The sequence below is a fragment of the Pteronotus mesoamericanus genome, unplaced genomic scaffold, assembly GCF_021234165.1.
Source record: "Pteronotus mesoamericanus isolate MK-2021 breed Mesoamerican mustached bat unplaced genomic scaffold, CSHL_Meso_final contig_78, whole genome shotgun sequence".
Lineage (NCBI taxonomy): Eukaryota > Metazoa > Chordata > Mammalia > Chiroptera > Mormoopidae > Pteronotus > Pteronotus mesoamericanus.
This window is the reverse complement of record NW_026555258.1, coordinates 9,339,997-9,363,149: the sequence shown is the minus strand read 5'-3', so window position 1 is coordinate 9,363,149 and position 23,153 is coordinate 9,339,997. Positions and strand designations below refer to the sequence as shown.

Below are 23,153 nucleotides of genomic sequence, written 5' to 3'. Positions count from 1 at the left end.
GAAAGGGCACAATTCCCTCATTACCATTCGACAAATAAAATTCTTCAAGCAAAAATCATTCCCCAGAATATAAAATGTCCTCCTTACTACAGATCTCAGCAGTAATATATCTTGGGAGCATGTTTGAATATTAGCAGCACAGTTTGGGAACTATTCTTCTAGAAGACTTTTGTATTTGACAATAGCCAAAGAAAGAATTATACACACAACTGCAGTGAAAGTGGAGTTGTCTTATTTCTTTCTTCTTCTTCTTCTTCCCTCTTTTAAAAAAAGGTATCTGCTGTGCACATTCAGCTTCTCTTCGCTTCCAGGGGCAAGGAAATGCCCTACGATATTTTTTTCACTTAAACTGTAAACCATTAGTTTTGCTGCCAGCTACACAAATGCTCAAACTTCCCAGTGTGCCTGGCTATGCTATCCAAGTTTTTTCCAGTGTACACTGAAATGAATGTGTTTCTAATTAAGAGGCTTCAGGAAAACGACAGCTTCAATGTCAAAAATACAAAGTCTGAACCCTGGCAGGAAGTCTTAAGACTACAAATGTCTCATCTAGTGGAACCTTGCCTAATATAATGAAAGGAAGCAGGAAGAGTGCAGAATTCCAAAAAAATGGACACTTATTAATGTATCCAGAAGCACAGCTTAACACACAAGAGGGAGAAAAACTCAAATCCATAACATTTAACCAAATCTTATCAACTTTTCCAGTTCCTACACTGAACAGTGCAACTGACCAATGACCCTGAGTTTTAATTAGCATTTCAGCACTGAAATCCAAAAAAATGAATTAACGCACAAAGACATTCCAACAATTGTGAGAAAAAGGTGAAAATATCTATAGCTAAAGCCTCTATATAATTGAATACAAACACAGGCTCTTATATGAAAAAGAAATATTTTCTAGAATTTTAAATATGTAGGTTTTAATGCCAAGCCCTTTTTGTCCTGCAACAAAAATCAATGATATCCTGAAAGAGAGGAAGAGGAGTTTTACAGAAATGACGGCAAGAGAGGACAAAGTGGAACTCACTCTTCAGTATCGTTAGGTAGGCCTTTTTTGAAGCCCAATAATTTTCCAAAGAGTAATTATGGCCTATCACAGAAATGTAGTTTCTTAGCCAAGTATTGTTAGGGCTGCTACAGCTCTGTATTTAGAAAATATTTAAAACACATTTATTCTGAAATCACAGCAGCTCTATGTTTTATATGAATGCAAATTTAGACAAATACCTTTTACACTGTTATTTGCTTACAAAGCCTTAAATACTTCCCTGAATCTACTGCATTTTTGCTCTACATATACTAATTATAAATTCCAAGAGGGAAGAAGGGGGGAAGAAAAGAAACCCGGAATTTCCTTAACATCTCAATGCAGCAAATATGTAACTGGGTAATTCTAGGTGTGTTCTGAAAACAATTTCTATTCTCATTATACAATACCTCAATAGTCATTACTGCTACTGCTCGCTTTCTTTCTAAACCTGTTTTCTATGGCTTTTTATTGTAAAGAGAAAATTTTCTAGGGAAAAAAAAAATCACCCATGATCATGTCATCTTAATACAACTGCTTTTAGTTGTGTATTATTCTCCTCCAATACTGGCTGACATTAACAAACATTTTTATATTTATGAAATTACAGAGTGCATATATTTTATTGTTTTCTCTTTGGCTTCAGTAATATCCTTATATTTTATTATAATCTTGTGATTATTTTAAAAACTATGTAATATTCCACAAAGTATGGATGTACCATAATTTAGTGAACCCTAGTCCTAGAATTAAACATTTAGTCACGTCCACTTTTTCATTATAAGTTATACTTAGTGAAAACAAACAACTTCATGTGCATGAGTTCCCAAACATGGAATTAGTAAATCAAAGGGCAAGACTGTTACATCTTTTGTTATATCGTGGCAAAGTGTTTTCAAGAAAGGAAGTACTTGCTCCAGTGGAAATCTTTCAGGATTGTTGCAGGGATTAGAGACAACCTATAAAGCGCCTGGCACAGGAGCAGCACATGGTAGGCTCTGACTGCTGCCATGTCCAAATGGGTTCTCTTTGAGCCCCTGGCAGGGCTGACACTTCTGGATCCATTCTCTGACCACCAAAGAATGGTTTCCTGTTCCTGCCCCAGTTCTGATGGACGCCTGGCAAACCTTGGTGAGGCTGGTCGAGGCGCCACGATCCACCTGGGGTGCAGGACCTGCATCCTCTCTCCACGTGGGTTTCTCACTCCACGTGCACTCTCCTGTTACCTACTTCCTGAGTTCAGTAGGGTTGCTTATCACTTACTTCAGAGGGCAATCTCTACTCTCGATTGTATGTACCACCAAGAAGGCAAAAACTACCAAGTAAACTATAATTTGTTTCTTTCTTATCATATGGAATGACAAATATTAAAAAAACATTTATCACACTTGGGCATACATTAAAAGGGAAATATAAAAAACGGATGGGTTAAGCTATTCTTAAAGATGCCCTTCGCATTCAGAGTCTGCCTCGCTTGAAGCATTTTCTGATTCGGAGTCATCAAGGTCCATTTTCTCCAAGGGTCTCAGAATCAAAACATAATAAAACTTCATCTGCTAGAAACGGTCTTCCTTACTTAGGTTCCAGAAAGAACTTGTTGCTGCTTTACAGGAAAACAGGAATGCAAATATCTGTTTCACTAATAGCAAAAATACACCATGGTTCTCTGCTCTGATATCTTTCAGCATGCACAGCGACTGCATTTCAATGCAGAATCTGGGTGCAATTTTGCAGACATTTTAAATGGCCATTAGACACAACATGTGCAGAACCAACAACGCACATCATTAAATTAGGGTGGTGATGATATTAACAGCTATGACCAAGTCCATGCATAGGCAGGTCTTGACAGCTGTGTCACAACTGCCCTATGGCTAACGGCGATTGTGGGATACCATTGTACATCTCTGAATAGCAGAATAGAGTATAACTGTACTAGGCCTTTGTTCTCTGAGAATTATTGCACTGACTCCATCAGTTACATCCTGGAAGAGTAAAAACTATTCTTTCTCCCTTCTCCCCTGCAAAGAAAAGCGATTCTGTTTCTGGTGTCAAGGCAGTGACAATATAATGACCTTGACCTGAAACGTATGTTCAGTTAGAATTCTCTTAAGGGGAGAAGGAACTAATATTTATTGAACTGCTATAACCCAACTGCTTCAATGCATTACTCAAGGCAACTCTGCGATGTAGCATTATTTCCCACATTTTCAGAATGGGAAACAGGTTCAGAAAGGTAAAGTAACTTGCCCAAGGTCACAGCGCTAGTAAATAGCACAGCCACGTTCAAACTCAGGGCTGTGGGTCTGAAAGCAAGTGCTGTGACCATGGTGCCCCATGGTGCATACTCAGTATTTCAGCCAAAAGGAAGGAAGGAGTACTGGTATACCAGAGGGTCCACTCACCAATCCTCTTACCAATTTTAGGCCTGGGATGTAACCACTTCTCTTCCAGGTAAGTCCTTTAGCATGAGCTCATTCCTAGGAATGGTCAGGCATAAATATGGATGCTGCAGGCTTATTAATGGCCTGGTCGTCCCCATTCATTATTACTGCACTTTCACAAATTAATTCCTTTCCCCCTGATAATTTGAGCCCTCTTAATTATTTTCCCTTGAGGTGAGCAGCAACTAAATGAAAGAGTCAGGTGAAGTAAAAAAACATTAGCTGCTCAACCACATAAAATACAGCTTCCTGAGTCCTGTCCAGTAGGGCTCAGTTGACTGGAGCCTTATCCCATAACCAAAAGGCTGCGGGTTCCATTCCCAGTCAGGGCACATACCTAGGTTGTGAGTTCGATCCCCAGTCTAGGTACGTACAATCCCTGGTCTGAACGCATTCAGCAGGCAACCAGTCAATGTTTCTCTCACACATCAATGTTTTTCTCTCTCCCTACCACTGTCTCTAAAAAGCAATGGGAAAAAAAAAATGTCCTCAGGTGAGGATAAAAGAAAAAAACAAAAACAAAAAAAATACAGCTTCCTGAGACAAGGAAGGGAGGGAAACATGTAGAGGTAAGAGGGCCCTGACCCTGAGGTGAGCAACGCCTCTCCTTCCTCAGAAAGGAACCCGTTTAGAGCTGCCCAAAGATTGGGAAGATCCACGGTTTTTCTTTCCCTTTTTTCCATATAAATGCATAGTTGGCATTGCAATTTACACATCACAGTACCCACCTCAATTCTGAGGCACACCACCTTCTTAACTGTGGGCAAAGGGGACTCCGCAAGTCTCTCCTCGGGTCATCATTGTTCAACGAAAAGAAAACTCTGAAACAGGTCTTACTTGTTTGAGCATTTCTTTTCTCCTCTTCTTCCTCTTTTTTTTTTTTTTTTTTTTTTTTTTTTTTTTTAAGAAAAGAAACCAAGTAAACAGAGCTTGTTCTAGAGTTTTAAATTCTGTTCTGAAATAATGAGGCCTGGCCTCGTTACAGAAGTTCAAGGACAAAAGAATGGGAGTGAGAACAATCACAAAGACCACACAACACATCTTGTTGAAGAACACAAATAATCGTAGCTTGGGACTTAAAAGTGACCAAATAGTTGTTCTTCAGGCTAATATAAGGGCCAGTGCAGCACAGGGAGCCAGGAAGAGCAGTCACGATTTGCTGTGCATTTGCCAGCACGAGGCTAAGGGCTAGACTGGCATTTTCTCATTGAATTCTCACGATAACGGTGTGAGGTGGGTACTACTACTACCATCAACTTACAGATGAAGAAATGGATGTTGGGAAGCTAAACAACTCATTCAGGTCACACAGCTAGCAAATAGCAAAACTGAGACTAGAACCCAAGTCCATTTTGCTAAGATAAAGCTTACTGTTTCTCAGACCAGCAACTGACTGGTTGGGAAGGAGGAGAGGAAGGTTAGGAGGTTTTTTGGAACATGCTCCCAGAGGGCCAGCCAGCAACTGTGCTAGTCCCTGACCCCTCCACAACCTGTCTCAACACCCTCCTCACCATAGGCACCACTTCTTCCAAACCTGCCTTGGGCTCTTCGTGGGCCTCAGTCCCCTTCCTCCCTTAAGTCCTGCCGAGCCTGTGCTGCCCCCTCAAGCACCATGGCTCAGAGCGCCCCAGTGGTTGCTAACAGCTCTTTTACAGGCTTCTCTCTGGGTTGTTGATTTGGCTTAAGTCACGTGCTAATTTTTGTGATTGTTCTAGATTGTCAGTTACAGGAGAACCACACTGGGTCCTGTTTCCCAGAGTCTACCCTGGTCCCCTGTGTAGAGCAAGAAGAATGAAGACAGTGGGGCTGCTGTGCACTGAGCGCTCAACAAACACCATGGGCTGTGCAGGAGGCTTTGGCTAATTTACCTCATTTAATCCTCAAATAAATAAATGTGCACCTTCCATTTTCTAGATTAAAAAAGGAACTCTGGGAAACTTACGGTCACAGTTAATGGCGATTCCAGCTCAAATCCTTCTACTTCAGAGTCTCTTATGCTATTCTTGCTAAATACTATCTTTTCCATTATGTTACACTAAAAAATGGTGGACTTCCATTCAAGATAGCAGCATAGGTAAACACTGCTCGCCTCCTCACACAACCACATCAAAATTACAACTAAAATATAGAACAACCATCACTCAGGACGATAGAAATCAAACTGGATGGAAGTCTGACAACTACAGAATTAAAGAAACCATGCCCATCCAGACTGGTTGGAAGGGTGGAGGTGTGGAATGGGCTAGTCCCATACTCACATGTGGTGGATAAAAATTCAGGAGGGATATCTGGGGAGCGAGGAGTCCCACTGCCATACCAGGCCCCCCAGTCCAGGGTTCCAGTGCCAGCACCACAAATCACCATAACTCCTGGCTGCAAAAATCAGCGGGGATCGAGTCAGTAGAAGAAACTTCTGGAGTCCCAAGCAGTTCCTCTTAACCCACACACGGACCTACTCAGACTCATTCACTCTGAGCTCCAGCACAAGGGTAGCAGCTTGAAAGGCATTAGTGGCATACAGGGAGGAAGTGAAGTGTCTAGCATCAAGGTGAGAACTGGGGACAGCTTCCTCCTAGACAGAAAGGCAGGCAGAGACAGCTGTTCCTTTTCTGAGCCCTCCTCTATAAGAGCCAAAGAGCTGGCAGTGGGTGCCATATCTGAGACTCTACCAATCTGGATCTCACTGTATGCCCTGCCCTGGGGATCCCCTGAGACTTTGTCCCATCCAATTCCTGGCACACCCAAACTGTTAACAGTGACTTTTCCATATGAATGGCTGGTCTTGGCTCATGCTTCACAACTCTGTAAATCCTCTCAAACAAGCAACAGCTGGCCTCAGTGAGCCCTAGCCCCTCTCCTTACATCTTTTGCTAAGTGGCCCCAGGCCTGGCACTAGCAGCAGCGAGCCCAGATTCACAGCTTAGCTTTGCCTGAGAACCTCCAAGCCTGGCATGAGTAGCAGCCATCTCAGATTGCTTCATAGCGCATGCAGGGTGGCTCTAGGAAGAACACAGGTAGGGGCTAGCCTTGGCCTGCACCACTAGGAAACCCCAGAACCTGTGCATCCAGTGGGCAGCTACAGACCATGTCAGAGCACCACTACCCTGCCCCTGCACAGCTGATCCTCCACAGAGGGTGAAGGTCGATGGCCAGTGGTCACAGCCAGTCCTTGCAGCTGGCAGGCCAGGGTAAATCCCTCCCATTGGCCCGCCAACTGCAATCAAGTCTCAACTACAGGAAGAAAGTGTACTCAGCCCACACAAAGGGCACACCTTGAGTACTCAGCTTGGATGACAGGGAAGGCTGTGCCACTGGACCCTACAGGACATATACTACATTAGGCCACACTATCAAGACACAGAGTCAAAGCAGCTCTTCCTAATACATAGAAACAAACACAGGGAGGCTGCCAAAATGAGGAGACAAAGAAACATGGCCCAAATGAAAGAACAGATCAAAACTCCAGAAAAAGAGCTAAACAAAAGGAAGATAAACAATCTATCAGATGTAGAGTTCAAAATGCTGGTTATAAGCATGCTCAAGGAACTTAATGAGGACCTCAACGGCATAAAAGAGATCTAGTCAGAAATGAAGATACACTAATTGAAATAAAGAACAATTTCCAGGGAATCAAAGGAAGAGTGGATGAATCTAAGAATAAAATCAATGATTTGGAAGACAAGAAAGGAAAAAATAACCAATCATAACAACAAAAAGAAAAAAAAATCCAAGAAAATGAGGGTAGTATAAGCAGTTTCTGGGACAACTTCAAGAGTTAGAACATTTGCATCATATGGGTACCAGAAGGAGACAAGAAAGAGCAAGAAACTGGAACGCTATTTAAAAAAAATTAATGAAAGAAAACTTCCCTAATTTGGTGAAGGGAACAGACATGCAAGTCCAAGAAGCACAGAGAGTCCCAAACAAGATGGATGCAAAGGGGCCCACTCCAAGACACACCATCATTAAAATGCCAAAGGTTAAAGATAAGAAGAGAATCTTAAAAGCAGCAAGAGAAAATAAGTTAGTTACTTATAGGAGAGTTCCCATGAGACTATCAGCTTATTTCTCAAAAGAAACTTCGCAGGGTAGAAGAGATTGGCAAGAAATAAATATTCAAGGTCATGAAAAGCAGGGACCTACAGCCAAGACTGCTCTATCTAGCAAAGATCATTTAAAATCAAAGGGCAGGTAAAAAGCTTCCCAGATAAGAAAAAAGTAAATGAGTTCATTATCACCAAACCATTATTATATGAAATGTTAAAGGGACTTATTTAAGAACAAAAATCAAAACTATGAACAATAAAATGGAAATACATACATATTTATCAACAATTGAATCTAAAAAACAAACTAAGCAATCAAGAACACAGACAGAATTCTGGATACAGAGAGTGTCAGATGGGAGGGGCGTGTAAAGGAATGGGTGAAGAGTGGAAGGGATTAAGAAGTACAAACAGGTAGTTACAGAATAGCCACAGGGATGTAAAGCACAGTACATGAAATGGAGTAGCTAAAGAACTTACACGTATGACCCATGGACATGAGCAATGGTGTGGGGCTTGCCTGAGGGAGTCAGGGGAGCTTGGGTACAGGAGGGTAAAAAGGGAAAAACCAGGACAACTGTAATAGTATAATCAATAAAATATAATTTAAAAAACATTCTAATTAAGTGGAAAAAGGTTTCATTCCTTATAATTTTCTAGTTATGAATAATGATACTGGCCAATTAATGAAAATTGATCTTCCATTTAAAGAGAAAAGAAAAAATGGCTATTTGATATTTATAGCTGAAAAATAAAACAGCAAGTGGACACTTCATAGCCAGAATACAACTACATTCGCCTTGCTATACCGTCAATGAATTAATCGATACCCTTTTTTTGTTCTAAACAGGATTTAAGGCAGTTTTTATGAGTATGTTCAATATAGCAGTAGAAGTAGGAAAAGAAATAGGGGCAAGGTGCCCTGGCTGGGTGGCTCAGCTGGTTGGAGCAGCGTCCCATACATCAAAAGGTTGAGGGTTTGATCCCTGGTCAGGGCACATACCTTGGTTGCGGGTTTGATCCCCAGTCGGGGTGCATATGGGAGGCAACCAATCTCTCTCTCCCCCTCCCTCCTCCTCACCCCCCTTCCTCTCTCTCTAAAATCAATGAACAAATTTAAAAAATGCAAGCTGGGGTGAGGTTAGTACTGCACTTGTGTGCTGTGAGGCAAGTGCTGTGAGGTTCTGCACACCTGCTAGGATGCCCACAAATCTGTCTCCGAACACTCCAGCTGCCAAGCCTAAGGGGGAAACAGAATCATAATGTGATTCGTGGTGTCCTAGAGAAAAAAAGCCACTCAGGTGCTTGAATTTTTAAAAAGTAATGTGGAGGGGAAAGAGAAAATTAATATCTCATGATGTATTTTATTATGTGCTGGTCAGTCAGTCAACAAACATTACTGTGTGGCAGGCACCATGTTGGGCTGAGGCTAGAGAAGAGAAAAAAAGAGTTCTGTTTCCTGCCTATTTGGAGCTTATGGTTATCAGCAGACATTAAACAAGGATATTACTCTATGTGTGTAAGCTGGTGCCGGGACACTTAAGGGCACTGTGATCCCCTCATTTCATCCTCGCAGCAATCTTGAAAGACTGATCTCCATAATTTACAGAGGAACCTATGGCTCAAATAGGTGAAGGGACTTGACAAAGGTCACAGCTAGTGAGAGGCAGAAAGTATGGCTTGTATAGTAGAAAGGGTGCAAATGCCACACGTTAATTAAAGTTTTCTTCGAGGAAAAGGTGTTTAACTTTCTGCCTACTTTCCAACCAGTCCTCCCTGATTTATGATCAACAGCGGAGGATGAGGATCCATGAACGGACGGGAGTGCTTCTAGACTGGAAGAGGAAGCAGACACTGCCTAGTTCCACCTGCAATTTTGGCAGACACACCACAGGGCTTACCACAGCAGAGGAGCTCAGCGTGCGTGGAGCTGGACACTGGAGATGGTTGGCTAACTTGAGACAGGTGCATATCACTGGAGCTGCTCAGTGAATGCGGGAGAGGGAGGACAATGCCCTCTGAGTGTGACCCTGTGGCTTCATGGAGTAGGAACTCTGGGGGTAGCGAGAGATGCCTTCTAGAGCTCCAAGGCACTGAACTCAACTGAATGAACACTTGAGTTACAAAAAGAATGCCTGGAAGAAAACGTGTAAGGTCAACATCAAAGCCTGGAGCAGTCCGCCCTTCTGTGCCTCCTCAGTCTACCGGAAGCAGACAGGCTTGGAAAACATCAGGAAGGGTTCAGTGGCTAAGACCACTGCAGCAGGATAAGTTAATCACAAAGCAAAGGTCAGGAGACGGGGCTCCGATGGCCCCAGAGAGTTCAATGAGAACCATAAGAGCTAGAGCCAGCTGCAAAGGGGAAGTCTCAGGTTGTCAGCCACCAGCCGCCTACGAGGCTCTCGTACAAATGCAAGAACGAATGAGGTACAGAAGAAAGAAAAAAAGAAAAAGAGGTCTATGGGAAATAAATCAAGAGAAAGTAACAGAACAAATAAAAAATAAGTAAACATTGAAAATATAACTGGTAATAAGAGGAAAAGATTTCTCTTTTTTGTGTTCCAGGACTTAGATATGTCACATGCCAAGATGCGGAATATCCAATATCTTTCTCAGTCCGGCCTCACAGTCTTTCCAATCTTTAAGGGGAAGGCAAACCCACAGTTGAGAGGTGACCCCGAGCCTCGCACTGTGCTCATGTTTCATATATTCTCCCTTGTGCCCAAACTCAGAGAGGCAGGGACGTATCACAAAAGCCCCGACATGAGGTGTCTTCCTCCACTGCTGCAGCTTCTGTGATGATGGCAATTGCATGGTTTGTGGATCTTGCCCTATTGGTGACCAGGAACATATCCAGAATGTCTCTGTTGCAGAGACCAACACACTGCCCCTTAAAAGTATCATAGTTTTCTAAGTGTTGGGGTCAAGAGAAGCTCCAGGTCAGGGAGGATGTGTCCCAAGAAAAGGAAAACTAGGCCCAGGCTTGGTCGCATAAGCAGGTATCAGAGCCAGCTCTGTCCCATGGAGGCTAGTCAGAAACTGGGCTGGAGAGGCAGGCTGTTGCCCTGTGCCATACCAGACAGAAGGAGGGGCCAGGGAGGGTGGGATGGGCGGGGCAGCTCCAGAGCTCTGACATAGCTGGCAGCTGCAGAGGACATGGAGGGACACCGGTGGGGTGGGTTGGCTGCAGTCAGGGTGGGTGAGCGACACACCTTCCCTAACGTGGGAAAGGTCATTCCCATGGTAGAGACACTGTGCAGGTCTCAGCACCACTGCGGGAATATCACTGCTGAGGCCGGAGGAGAGCTGTCCCCTATACTCTTAGCACCTGTGAAGTCAGGGGCACCTTGGAGGGACCAGGAGAAGGTGTCTGATGCCAACCAGCTACTCGTTTTTATAGAACATTTGCTTTTTGCCTTATACACTTTTGGAAGGTTAAAAAAAATCTAATGCATCTGGAATTGGATATTGCTGGTGGTTGTACAACCCTGTGAATATACTAAAAACCACTGCATCGTACTCTTTTAAAAGGGTGTATTTTATGATATATGAATTACATTTCCATCTAAAAATCAAACGGAGAACTTGAAAAGACAGTTTCCTATAGAACCTATAGTAACAGCTAGATACAAACTCCTATAGAATCTATAGCACAGAAAATGCAAAGAGCCTAGTCTCTTCTCTTTCTCATTTTCCCACCAGGAAGACAATTTACTCAGAAGTTGTCCAAAGCTTCCTGCTCTTGGCATTCTCACTTTTGGGCTCCGCTGAAGGAAATGAAGGTGCATCTCAATGTAGGGCTCAGTGACTGTCACCATCTAACAATTTCTTTTGAGCTGCCTATTTGATACCAGGCTCTTAATGGAGAACTTTACTTTTAGCTATATTCTTGTGGATGAGGAAGCTGAGAAATTATGTGACTCACACAAAGACATACATTCAGTAGGACCAGAGCTGGTATTTGGACCTAGAACTCTTTTTCTACTACTCAGCCTTTCTATTCCAACCTCAGGGTCAAATCCAGCCAAATCTTACTTAGGAATTCATCTAGAAACCTATAATTTCCTTTGGTCCAACCAACACACAGTGCTTGTGCACTTCCTGACCATGAGGCCCACCACACACCCCGTTTTCCTTCTTCTGGCTGAAACTGAAATCCTGGTCCTTCTCCTCTCCTGCCTCTTTTGGGTGAGCTCCTTGTTGCAATGGCCCCATCCCCGAGCAGTAGACCTGTCTTGATCTCATGGTATTTCTTAGCTTAAAAAAAAATCTATATATCTATATATCTTTATCTTTATCTATATATCTGTTTCCCCATTCTTGCCTGGACACCTGTGTTATTCTATATTTATATCTATATCTTTATCTTTATATCTATATATCTGTTTCCCCATTCTTGCCTGGACACCTGTGTTATTCTATATTTATATCTATATCTATATCTTTATCTTTATATCTATATATCTGTTTTCCCATTCTTGCCTGGACACCTGTGTTATTTTGTGAAATATTGTTTTCTCAAATCCAGAACCACCTATAAGCTCTGACTTTCCAATGCCTAATGCCAGGAACATAGTAGGCACTCATAAATACTTCCTATAAAATGGAAATGAAACACAGGGTTTTGTTTACTTTTTGGAATTCAATTTTTAACAAAACCTACATAGCTCAGAGTTAGGTAAGAGAATGTCAGCCACACCTGTCTACCTAATCTACTTCCATCCAACCTCCCCACCTTGGTGTTGTGAATTTCAACAGGACTTTGGGGGTCATATATAGTCATTAATAATAAACACAGTGCCTACTATTTATGGAGCACCTGTTTTGTGTCAGTAGTAATTACTATTCAAGTTTGACAGAAGAGAAAGTAGGTTCAGTGACCTCAAAGCTAGTAAATGGGGAAGCTAGAACCAAAGTCAGGTTTTCTTGTTTCTACCACATTTCATTGATTTCTATTTCTGCCACTAAGAGCATCAACAATACCACTTTCTGTAGCATCAATTTATTCCCTACACAAAATTTCATGGCAACAATGGAGATAAAGATTAGAATGAAGGCAGTTCTGATCACCCAGATGTCACTTCACGGCTGTGTCTAGTGATACCCCATCACCCATATGGACTGTGCACCCTGAGATTAGGCACATTTCAGACTGTTTGCTAAAAACCCCAGATGGACTACATGATGCAGCATGGAGGAGTTGGTTCAGAAATCCACGTGCATTACAGATAAAGAACCTAGAACCAGTATCTCTCACAGAGAATCAAAGTATGTCCATTCTGAGTGAAAGAGTGGCTTCCAGAGTCACCTGGAAATAAATGTCAGGAAATGCAATGCAAAATCCAAACCTTAACTGTGCACATCTGATTTAACTTTTCCACCCAACCATGCCCTGAGCAAGCGTCAGGAGTTAGCTACTAATGTGGCTCTTGACCTGGCTGTTCTTTGGGAGAACACATGAACTTACGTGTCTTGATCTGATATGGAAATATTTTATCACAACGGTGTGTTGACAAGTGTCCAAAATAACCCAAATATACAATTCAATTTGGGAACTGACTTGTGGTCCTTATTTAGGATGGCTTCTGAATAAATAAAGGAAAAAAAGGAATTTACATGGGGAAATACCATATGGCTTCTACTGGGACCTTTTATTAGCAACGTTTAATTAGCACAGCACCTCGTACATAGTAAGTGCTCTATAAATATCTGCTGAATGAATGAATAATTAATCAATGATAACATAAGTTTACAATTAGCAAGTTATCAAGAAGCCCATGAGAAGAATTTTTTCATAAAATCTTGGTGATGGGTATAGCTTCTTCTCTCACGCTTTGGAGTGTTAGTAAAAAAAGCTTTAATAGCAGATGGCCTTGGACTGCAAGTGCAGGCTCTACCACTTACTTCTTAGCTGTGGGACAGTGAGCAAGTCGCGACACCTCTCTGGACATCAATTTCCTAATCTATATAATTGAGCTAATAAATCTGCCACACAGAGTGATTTTGAAGATTTGCAATAATGTTTATAAAGAGCTAGACACACGCACTGGACCCACTAGATGGTGAGAGAGAATGCTGATTCTCATCAGCAAGTTAATCCTTTTGTCCCAGAAATGGGAAGGCTCTGCCAACGCTGGCCCAGGTCAGGACTGCCATGAGCCAAGGTACGGAATATTCTCATTTTAACTTTCAAAGTTAAGAGAAAAGCACAGATCTAAAGTAGAAAGGAACCAGCAGCACATGTTTTTAAATATTCATAAGGGCTGGAAATGTCTTACTCCTTTCGTTTTCTCTGCCATCTGCTTTTGTTTCTTTTCTTTTCATTCTTATGCCACAGCTGCAAATGAAAACAACCATACAATAACTCAAGTTAAATAAAAAAAAATCAAAATAAAAACAATCTGAGGGGTAAAAAGAGAAGATGAATTATAAAGTTTTTTCCCTGAGCTCACAGAGTACAGAAGCAAGAACGTTTGATGTGAGGTAAACCCTTCTGGAAACCAAAATCCATGTCCAGTTTTTATAGTAACCGTGATAAGAGCAACCACCATTTACTAAATGTCACTTGATGACACTATTTCTAATTCCTAAAGCCGCCCTTCAAAGTAGGCAAATTAAACCCATTTTACAGAAAAAGAAATTGCAAATCAGAGGGGTAAAAGAGATTTTTAATGGCGACACAGCTAATAAGAGATGAAACTGAGAGGTGGACCCGGGTGTGTCTGAATCCAAAGCTCAGGTGATTTCTCTACTCTCCTTTTCAAAAATGGGAAAGAACTTGAAAAAACTAAGTTGGGAAATATTTAGGGCAGACCATTTTGTGCTAAAACGATTTATTCAGATAATTAAAACCCGTGATTACAGCTCTAATTAAAGTTAACTCAGATAATTGGTTGTTGTATTTGTGAAAGTGCAATCAGAGTCTTCCACATAATTGCGGGGTTTTCAGCATCATAGTTTCCATTTATTCACTGCATCCCACAGCTTTGCTCTACTGGCCTCTGTTCTACCAAAGGCTGCATTACAGCTCCTTGGGTCTCTGAGCTCAAGGACCATGACCTATGATACCAGGGTCTGAGCTCAGCCTCATTTAACACGTCTTTGTCCTGAAGTCAATGAACACCTCATCTTCAAGTGCAATGTAAAAAGCTCTTACGGCCTACACTTTACTGTTGTCCTGAAAACTCCTAGCAGCATGTACCTGAGGAAAAACTGGCAGCAGTGGTCCTCATGTGTTAATTACACTTGTGAAGTCTATTATGCATAGAAAGGGCACCTGCTGGCAGTGAAAATGACTAGAATCTGCCCTTCCTGTGCAGTGAGTAAATTGAGAGTTCATTTCTACAGGAGATAATAGTTTTCAGATTCCATTTCGTGTATCCCCTGCATGGGGACGTACTTAACATTTAAATCATCTGCAGAAGCACAAACCTCCTTCAAATTTACATGTTTCAGGCTCCTAGCACTTTACTTAAAATGCTAGTTATCCCTGCTGGCTCTTACCACCAAGGATTAAGCTCAACATGGTGAAAGTTACTGAGCACAATAGAATCAAGTAATTAGCATTGACTCAAATTTCATGACATTTGTCGTTTCTGACTAAAGCAGTGGCAGCAGGCTGAAGGTGATCAAATCAAGCCTTAATGGACAATGTTTTCTTCCTCTTGGGGCCTTTTATTTCATCATTCTTGCATCTTGCAGTTAATAAACAGATACCAATCCCCACTGGTCTGTAATCATCCTTTGGTCAAATATCAAAAAGTCCTTTCACGAAAACAAGAGACCGAGAAAAATGGTATCACACAAACTGAAACTTCCAAGATGGAACATAATCACAAAACTCACTCAAGCTCAGAAAAATACAAGCCTTAACTTGGATTTTTTGGAGAGGAAGTTTGGGGTGACAAGGGCTTAGCAGCTTTCTTGACAAGTCTTCCCTCCTAAGTTAGACTTGCCAGGATCACTGCTCTCAGTCAGGCCAGTAACACAGCTCTAGACAGTGTTAGAGTCAGACATGGAACTGAAATGAGGATCTCAGATCAGCTGCCACAGGAAAGAGTAAAACAGCTGATAAGTCCTCTAAACAAACAAGAAAGGAGGGCTGGGACCTCCAGTAGCAGCTGGAAAAAACTGATTTTTTTTAAAAGTAAAACTTTTCAATGATAAAAACCACACTTTCTCCATTGACATGTCTGAAGATATGAAAAATAAAATAAAAATCATATAGAATTTCTCTCTCTCCTCCCTATCACAAATCACTGTTAACATTTGGTGTATTTCTTCCTATATTTCTGCTGGTGAGTGTGTACGCACATTTAATTTTTGTGGTATACACACACACACATAACTTTTTGTCTGTTTCTATAAAAATAGAATTCTACAGTACATAATATCTATATTGGGACAAGTTACTAAAACCTCTTGGGGCCTTGTTTTACCAGTCTGTGAAATGGAGCCAGTGATACTGCCTTACAGGGTTTCTGGAAGAACTAAGATCACAGATGCAGAGGAGGCGGTCCAGTAACTGAGGACTTAGGGGACACTCACCACTGAAGGTACTGACAGAGCATTTTCCTCTCCACAGTTGTGGGAATGTAAGCTGCTGGCTTTAAATGAGCTACCAATTTAACACCCAAAACTTTCCAAGTAACAGAAAGCTGAAGTCGTACTATTACCAATCCCTGCACACAGGAACCCCTGGGCGTTCCTACAAGCACAGTATCAAGACACACCGGTGAGTCCCTTCCAGCAAGAACCCTAAGGTTTCTCTTAGAGCACATGCCTGGGTGAAATGTGTAGGGCGTCATGAGTCTCCCTCTGTGCAGGGGCCCCTGAGATGGGTGTGGTGGCAAAGGGACCCATGTCTGTGTATGAGTATGGGGGACATGTGTCTGTGTGAGAGTATGTGCCTATGAGGCTGTTGCATGTCAAGGGGCGGGTGGCAAGAGGACCGGGTGCCACTGTGTGAGTCTGTCTTAGGAACATATGCCCCCTTTCTACCTTTTCTATTTTTTTCTCACTATCTCCCCTCTGTCTCCCTAGGTTTTGTATTTTGTTCTTTCCTCTCCCCCTCACTCTCCTGGCCTCCTCCTTCTTCTGTGTCTGCCTATGCCCAGCCCATCAATCTTGCATTCAAACACCACCACCACCACCACTACTGGATAAGCAAACATGGGCCTTTCCTTTGTGAGACATGACAGGTGAAATAAATGACAGCTTGTTTGGAAGCTCAACGGGAGCAGCGAGTCTAAGCAGAGGAATGGTGTCTTAATCTCGTAAGAGGTGGGGGAAAGGCATGGATAAAAAGTAGGTACAAAATAAACAGGGGTATGTTAAGAATAGTATAGGAAATGGAGAAGCCGAAGAACTTATATATATGCGCACAACCCATGGATATGGACTAAGGGGAAGGGGGAATGCTGCAGGGCATGGGGGTACTGAGCAAAGGGGGACAGAGGGGGAAAAATCGAAATAACTGTAATAGCATAATCAATAAAATGGATATATATCTAGAAAAGTGCTACCTTGATAAGAAAGACACATAGCAGGGAAATGATCTGATTCACCGAGTGCTAGGCACTTGAGAGGGTCGCTGATTTTTACTTGACAGCTTTGAGCTATATCTTTGTTGTATCCATGGCTTCTTGGGATGAGGGTGAGACCAACATTCAAATCAGGGTACTGAGAAATACCTTTAAGCTCCCAGGGCAATCTGGCTACCTTGGTGAACCTTTTCAGTGGCAGGTTTGCAAAGTGGGCTAGAGAACCTAGCAAAAAGTATGACTGGACTGGACTCAATCACTTTGAACCAATGGTAAGTGTTCTGAATCAATCTGTTCTTACAGAGACAGAATGGTGGCCTCTCAAATGGGTCTCTTTCTCCAGAAACTGTCAATTTCTGGCAGGTAGTGCTTTTTCCTATATATGTATAGTGCTGAGCTGTCTGGAGACAATGTCTTTAACCACATTACACTAGAGAAAGAAATTGTTCAGAAGGAAAATGGATCCCAATCCACTTTCTTTTCCATGGATCTTTTTGGTAATCTATTGAAGACAGAGAGTGATGACGACAATGCTTCTGCAGAAACGCAGCTGAGTGCTTACCATGAACCTGCTTTTCTGCATGGTATCCTTTCATCTGCTATATCATTTTGTCTTTATATGATTATGTAAAGAACAACTTCATTTTGCAGATGAGGAAACAAGGTCTTAAGCCAAGTGACTCGTCCAAGGTGGCACGGCTGACTCACGCCTGCATGCCTTCCTTCCACTAAAATACAGTTCACTGAACTGTGAAATTCCCGTCAAATAACTTAAGGGTTTTGAAATCTGGCTTGTGCTCCCAAACCACAGTTGAGAGCAGTCTTATAGAAAGTGCCAGCACATGGTTGAAACTTAAAGACCTTAGGGGACTCAATTGTTCTTGTCATCAGTTTCCAATTTGTCTTAGGAAAAAAAAAAAATCACACAACTACTTGGTGCTTTGGTTTCTCCAAACTAAGAAATGGGAAAAGTGTTATCTTTTCACTTTAACTCTTAAGAATGCCATGACATATATGAAAGATGTTTGGAAACAAAAGGGCCATGCTGTCATGCCGTCTAAAATACACGTCATTTTTTAAGTTAGTATTTTTCATTTAGAGTCACCGACTGCATTGCAAGCATGCCTCGCCAGTCCCCGGAGAAGGAGCGCAGAGGACGGGAAGCAGAGCCTTACCAGCAGTAGTCCAGCAGGTGCGGCGGCAGGACGGGGATGTACACGTGCTGCCAGAACATGGGGTAGAGCATGGCGGCGGCCCCGTGGATGCAGGCGGTCAGCTGCAGGAGAAGCGAGCCAGAGGTCAGTGCTAACAACCAAATGAAGGGATGCTGTCCCACTGGAGTTGAGCAATACTATTAAATACACACTTCTCAATGTATTTAAAGTAAGGTCACTCAACTGCCCTAATTCAAATTTACTAAGAGCCTGCTTTTCCAAAAAAAAAAAAAAAAAAAAAATCTCTTTTTTTCCTGATTCTGAAGCTAATGCACAATGACAGTAGAAAATTTAGAAAATGGAAAAAGGGATAAAAGAAAACAAAAGTTTTCACCATCTGAAAATAATTTAACATTTTGGGGTATTACATACATATGCACTTGTATTTCCTTTTCTAATGAAATTAGGATATTATAACCACAGTGTTCATTTGTTCTTTTTTTTTTTTTGCAGTATGCTCTTTTTTCTTTAAGTTAACATTATTTGCTGGCATTTCCTCACATCTTTATAGATTCTTAGAAAATATATCTTTTACTGCCACTCAATAAATTTTCCATACTATATTAAACCACTCATCTATCATTAAGTTATATAATCAGATAAGGTCGATACTTTTTATATCTGGTTCCTAGATGTAGAATTCAGAGACAAATGTTATAAATATTTTAAGGCACTTAATACATGTAATAATATAAACATACTAAATGCATTCATATAATAAATAGATGAAGGATGGAAGGTCTTTACACTAGCCCAGCCATGTACTACAACGTCCCCTTGCACCTCATCAGCACTAAGAATTGTAGTCAAATTAGTAGCTTGAAAATTGTATCTATCTTGATTTTTTTTTTTTTTTTTTTATTCCTCTGATCATGACTGAGGCTGAAAATCTTGTCATATGTTTCTGGACTATATTTCTTAGGTCTGTTCCTAGCCTTAAGCCACTTTTTCTAATGAGTATTAGTATTTTTAAAAATTGATTTACAAGCAAAACGTAGATATGCGAAGGACACTAATCCTGTGCAATATTTTGAAAAAAATACTTTATCCTTTAATTTTTTCTGATTTTTGAGATGAAGGCAAGGTTTAAATAATTACATAGATGAATATTTTCCTTCATGATGGTGTCCACTGCTTTTATACTAAGGAAGTCCCCCAAATCTTTCCCCAGCATTTAACTTTAATCCATCTGGAATGAATTTACATTTAAGGACTGAGGTGAGAATTTATTTTTTCCACATAGTTAATCAATTGCCCCAGCACTGTTAACTGACTAATCCTTACTCTCCATATTCTTTCAACATTTCGTATTCTTTCTCTTTCCTTAAGAGCTAGATATATCATACAACTAATATTTGATATAATTAAAATTTTAGGAAACAAAGGTATAACGGTAATAAAATTGCCACAAAATTCAATATAGTGAAAAAAGCAGGGAGGAGAGGGGAACAACACCTTGGGAGATACAGCTATGAAGTGACAAAAGCCAACAACACATGTTTCTTTCTGCCTTGTTTCTTTGGTTTCTGGGAAGCCTGTTCCCAGGAGGACTCTGCTTCTTTTGGAAGTTGTTAACTGGCCTTTGCTGACAGAAGGACATTTACGTGGCGAAAGAGTGATGTGCCAAGGCCCAGTTAAAAGAATCCCAGAGGTTAGTGTAACATGAACGGCTTTAAATTGGACATGCTGCTGATGTTTCACAGTTGTGAGAGCTGTGTATTAAATCCAGGGCCACTACTCCCCTCCATACCTTTTCCCTCCAGACCCTGTTCTTTAAATCAGGTACATGTCATGAACAGGAGCTTATCCAGCAAGCTCTCTAGAGCTGTTCCCAGTGACACCACCAAGGCTTGTAAGTTTAATCCAATCCATCACTCTCAACCCATTTTAAAATGTTTCCATATAAAGGAGGCTGTCTGTCATACTATACATGACTAATCTCTTCAGGCAAGGAAGAAATGAGAAGGGGTAAGAAATCTTTGCTGGTGTTGAATGAATGGAAAATGAACCAACTTTACTCAACTCACCCTGAAGTTTGGCTGCAGGGCGAAACTGGCCATGGGCCTCAGCGCTTTCTGCCCATCCTTTAGCTGCCAAAGTACTCCTGCTGAAGCGCAGGTCCAGTCAGGGAACATCCCACTTGGAAGTCTTTGGGGCAAGTCTGGGACAGGCATGTCTCCACCAGTTCTCAGTCTACCTGGAGAGCAGCATCTCCAGCCATAGTCTCCACTGCCTTCTCCAAGTTTATTCTTGGAATAAAGCACTTGAAGACTTAGGAGGAGTTATGTACTCCTTTATCTCCTCTCTCTCTCTCTTTACCTATTCCCGAAACTGGCCCGGATTTGTGCCCACAGCAAACGCCTCCTGCCTCATGGTCTCTGTGCAAATGCTACTTCCTTGCAGGGTTTCCCTGCCGGGCATACACCCCATTATTAATGGAGCTATAACTCTGCGTATTTGTCTTGTCATTGTAAGGTCCAGAAAGACCTGTCCCTCTTTTCTTCTACATGCTCTCGGTGTACAGCATACACACACACACACACATATTGTATGCTATGTATATGTGTGTGTGTGTGTGTGTGTGTGTGTGTATATATATATGCGCATATGCTAATGCAGTGTTTCTTAAATAAAAAATAATTCTACTTAGAATATATTCACAATATAAACATAGTCAGTGGCTCAGTTCATGAGTCTCACAGAGTGGGTTATATGACTCACATTCCAAAACAATACTGGCAAGCTAAGACACAAAATATGTCACTTCTTGGAAAATTAAGTCAATGGATTCATTTGTCCATTCATTCAATAATATGCCTACCTATAACTCTATAACACATCAAATAAATAAAAGCACTTTAAAATCTATAAGGTGCCATACAAATATAAGGTATCATCACATGAATTCATTTGTAATTCTCTTTGAAGTCATTCAATAGAGCATTCCTAGCTGATACAGAACTTATTACTTGCCTCTTTTAAGCTTAAACTGGTTTGAGTCTAAATCTTATTTCGAGTGATAAAGTGGCAGAGATCTTATTTTCAATGTTCTCCTCGTGTTCCCTTAACCTCAAAAAAACCCTACAGAGCTGAATGCCAAGTTTTTAAAATTTCTTATCTCTCATAAAAAATTAATTTTTAAGGTATTTGATAATCATTTTCATTGGGGTTTTTCTAAGGGTCAAGTCTCTGCAATTGGAGTAAAATACATTTACTCATTTGATTAAAAAAACAAACAAACAAAAGAAATTGTTAGGCTCTTTTACCAAATACTAAATGGCACAAATAATGTACTTAAGAATAGTGACTAAGTTGATTACAAGAAAAGTGTTATGATATATGTATGCTTATATCATACATAAGCATACATATATCAAGAATAATATCTTACATACTGTAAATTATCATTAGCTACTTATTAGAAAAATAACTCTAAAACCAGCGTTATTTTTAAAAATAAGGATCCTAAAGGCCTATACTCATTTCTTAGAGAACACAAAATTTAAAAGTAATGAAAATATATATTTGGGTTATAGTAAACAAAAAAGCACTGTGAATATTTAATTGAAGTGTAAGTTGAGGAAAATGATCCTATCAAAATCTCACTCAGTGGGCGAATAGAAAGATAGTATGTGTAAAATTTGCCCAAAGTCATTAGTCACAATGAATATTCATCAGAAGCCAATTATCAATCCCATTTAATGACACCCCAAAAGATTTTGCCCTGAAGCAGCTGAATAGTCTAAGACTCCAGACAAAACTAGACAAATTATACAGCCAACAGCCAGTCTAGCCAGGACACAGATTGTAAAGTAAACCACTGGTGGGTTTTTGGACGCTCTTTTAGCAAATTCTGTCCTCAATTAAAGATGCACAAGGTCACTTCTATCTTGGAGCTTTCTATATGGCTTCATTAGTTTTCTTTGAGGCAAAGGGAGAGAAAGGGAGAAGGGAGTGGGGATAGGACATGAATGAGGAGTGATCAATGATAGAGTTGAAAGAAATCACAAAGACTTTTTTTTTTTAATTTTAAGGTATTTCTCAGAGATAATACCCAGATTGTCACAGTCTTTAGATCCCAAAGGTAGCTCTGTAATTTAACATGGAATAAAAGTAAGATTCCCATACACCACCCCCCAAAAGAAAAAAAACGGAATCCCAACAGTATATATGCCAGGCATCATGTTGGAGGTTTAGGATCTTGCAAAGTGCTATTTTAAAGGGGTGTGTGTGTATGTGTGTGTGTTTACACACACACACCCTCATCATCACATTTTACAGATAAGGAAACAGTCTCAGAGGTGAAATAACTTGCCCAAGGCCACATAGCTAGTGACAGACGTGGGACTCACATCCAGGTCTGTCAGACTGTAACGGCCACTGTGTTTCCACAATCCATAAATTAACTTAAAAAATGTTTTGAGTGCCTAACCTGTGCCCGTACACTGTGCTGAGGAGTCTGAACTAGATGAGATATTGTCTCTACTGGCATGGCCAAATTATGTAGAAATGCATTTGCCTTGGTGTTAGATGAACAAAATATCTAGGGCAAAATACCATTTAAACAGAAAATAATCCTTTTTAAAACAAACACAGATCGGACAATTTCCTGGGGATTAGCTACATTTAACTAAGGTGCTGTAGTGCCTTTAACCCACAGGAAGGTCTAGACTATGACACAGTGACTGTCCAAGTGAAAGGCTTGCACCCCAACCTGGCTCGCCTATTTGAAAGCTTGGGCTTCTGACACACTCCCTTTTACATACTTGCATGGAGTTTCCACTAATTCTCTTTTTTGATCTGAGCAAGCCACTTCCTCTCCTGGGTCTCAATTTCCCCTCTATGGAAAACAAGAGGCTAGGCTACATGATCCCTCT

General features: G+C 41.0%; 1 protein-coding gene across 8 annotated transcripts in view; it reads right to left on the bottom strand.

Annotated features, from left to right (window-relative positions):
* Positions 1–23,153, bottom strand: part of DENND1A (DENN domain containing 1A) — a 478,231-nt gene that overhangs the window by 202,531 nt on the left and 252,547 nt on the right. For all 8 annotated transcript variants that reach the window (XM_054584397.1, XM_054584400.1, XM_054584396.1 and 5 more), the window contains one exon: positions 18,238–18,338. In XM_054584397.1, coding sequence (XP_054440372.1) covers positions 18,238–18,338 — 101 coding nt within the window. The remainder of the gene's footprint in view (positions 1–18,237; positions 18,339–23,153) is intronic.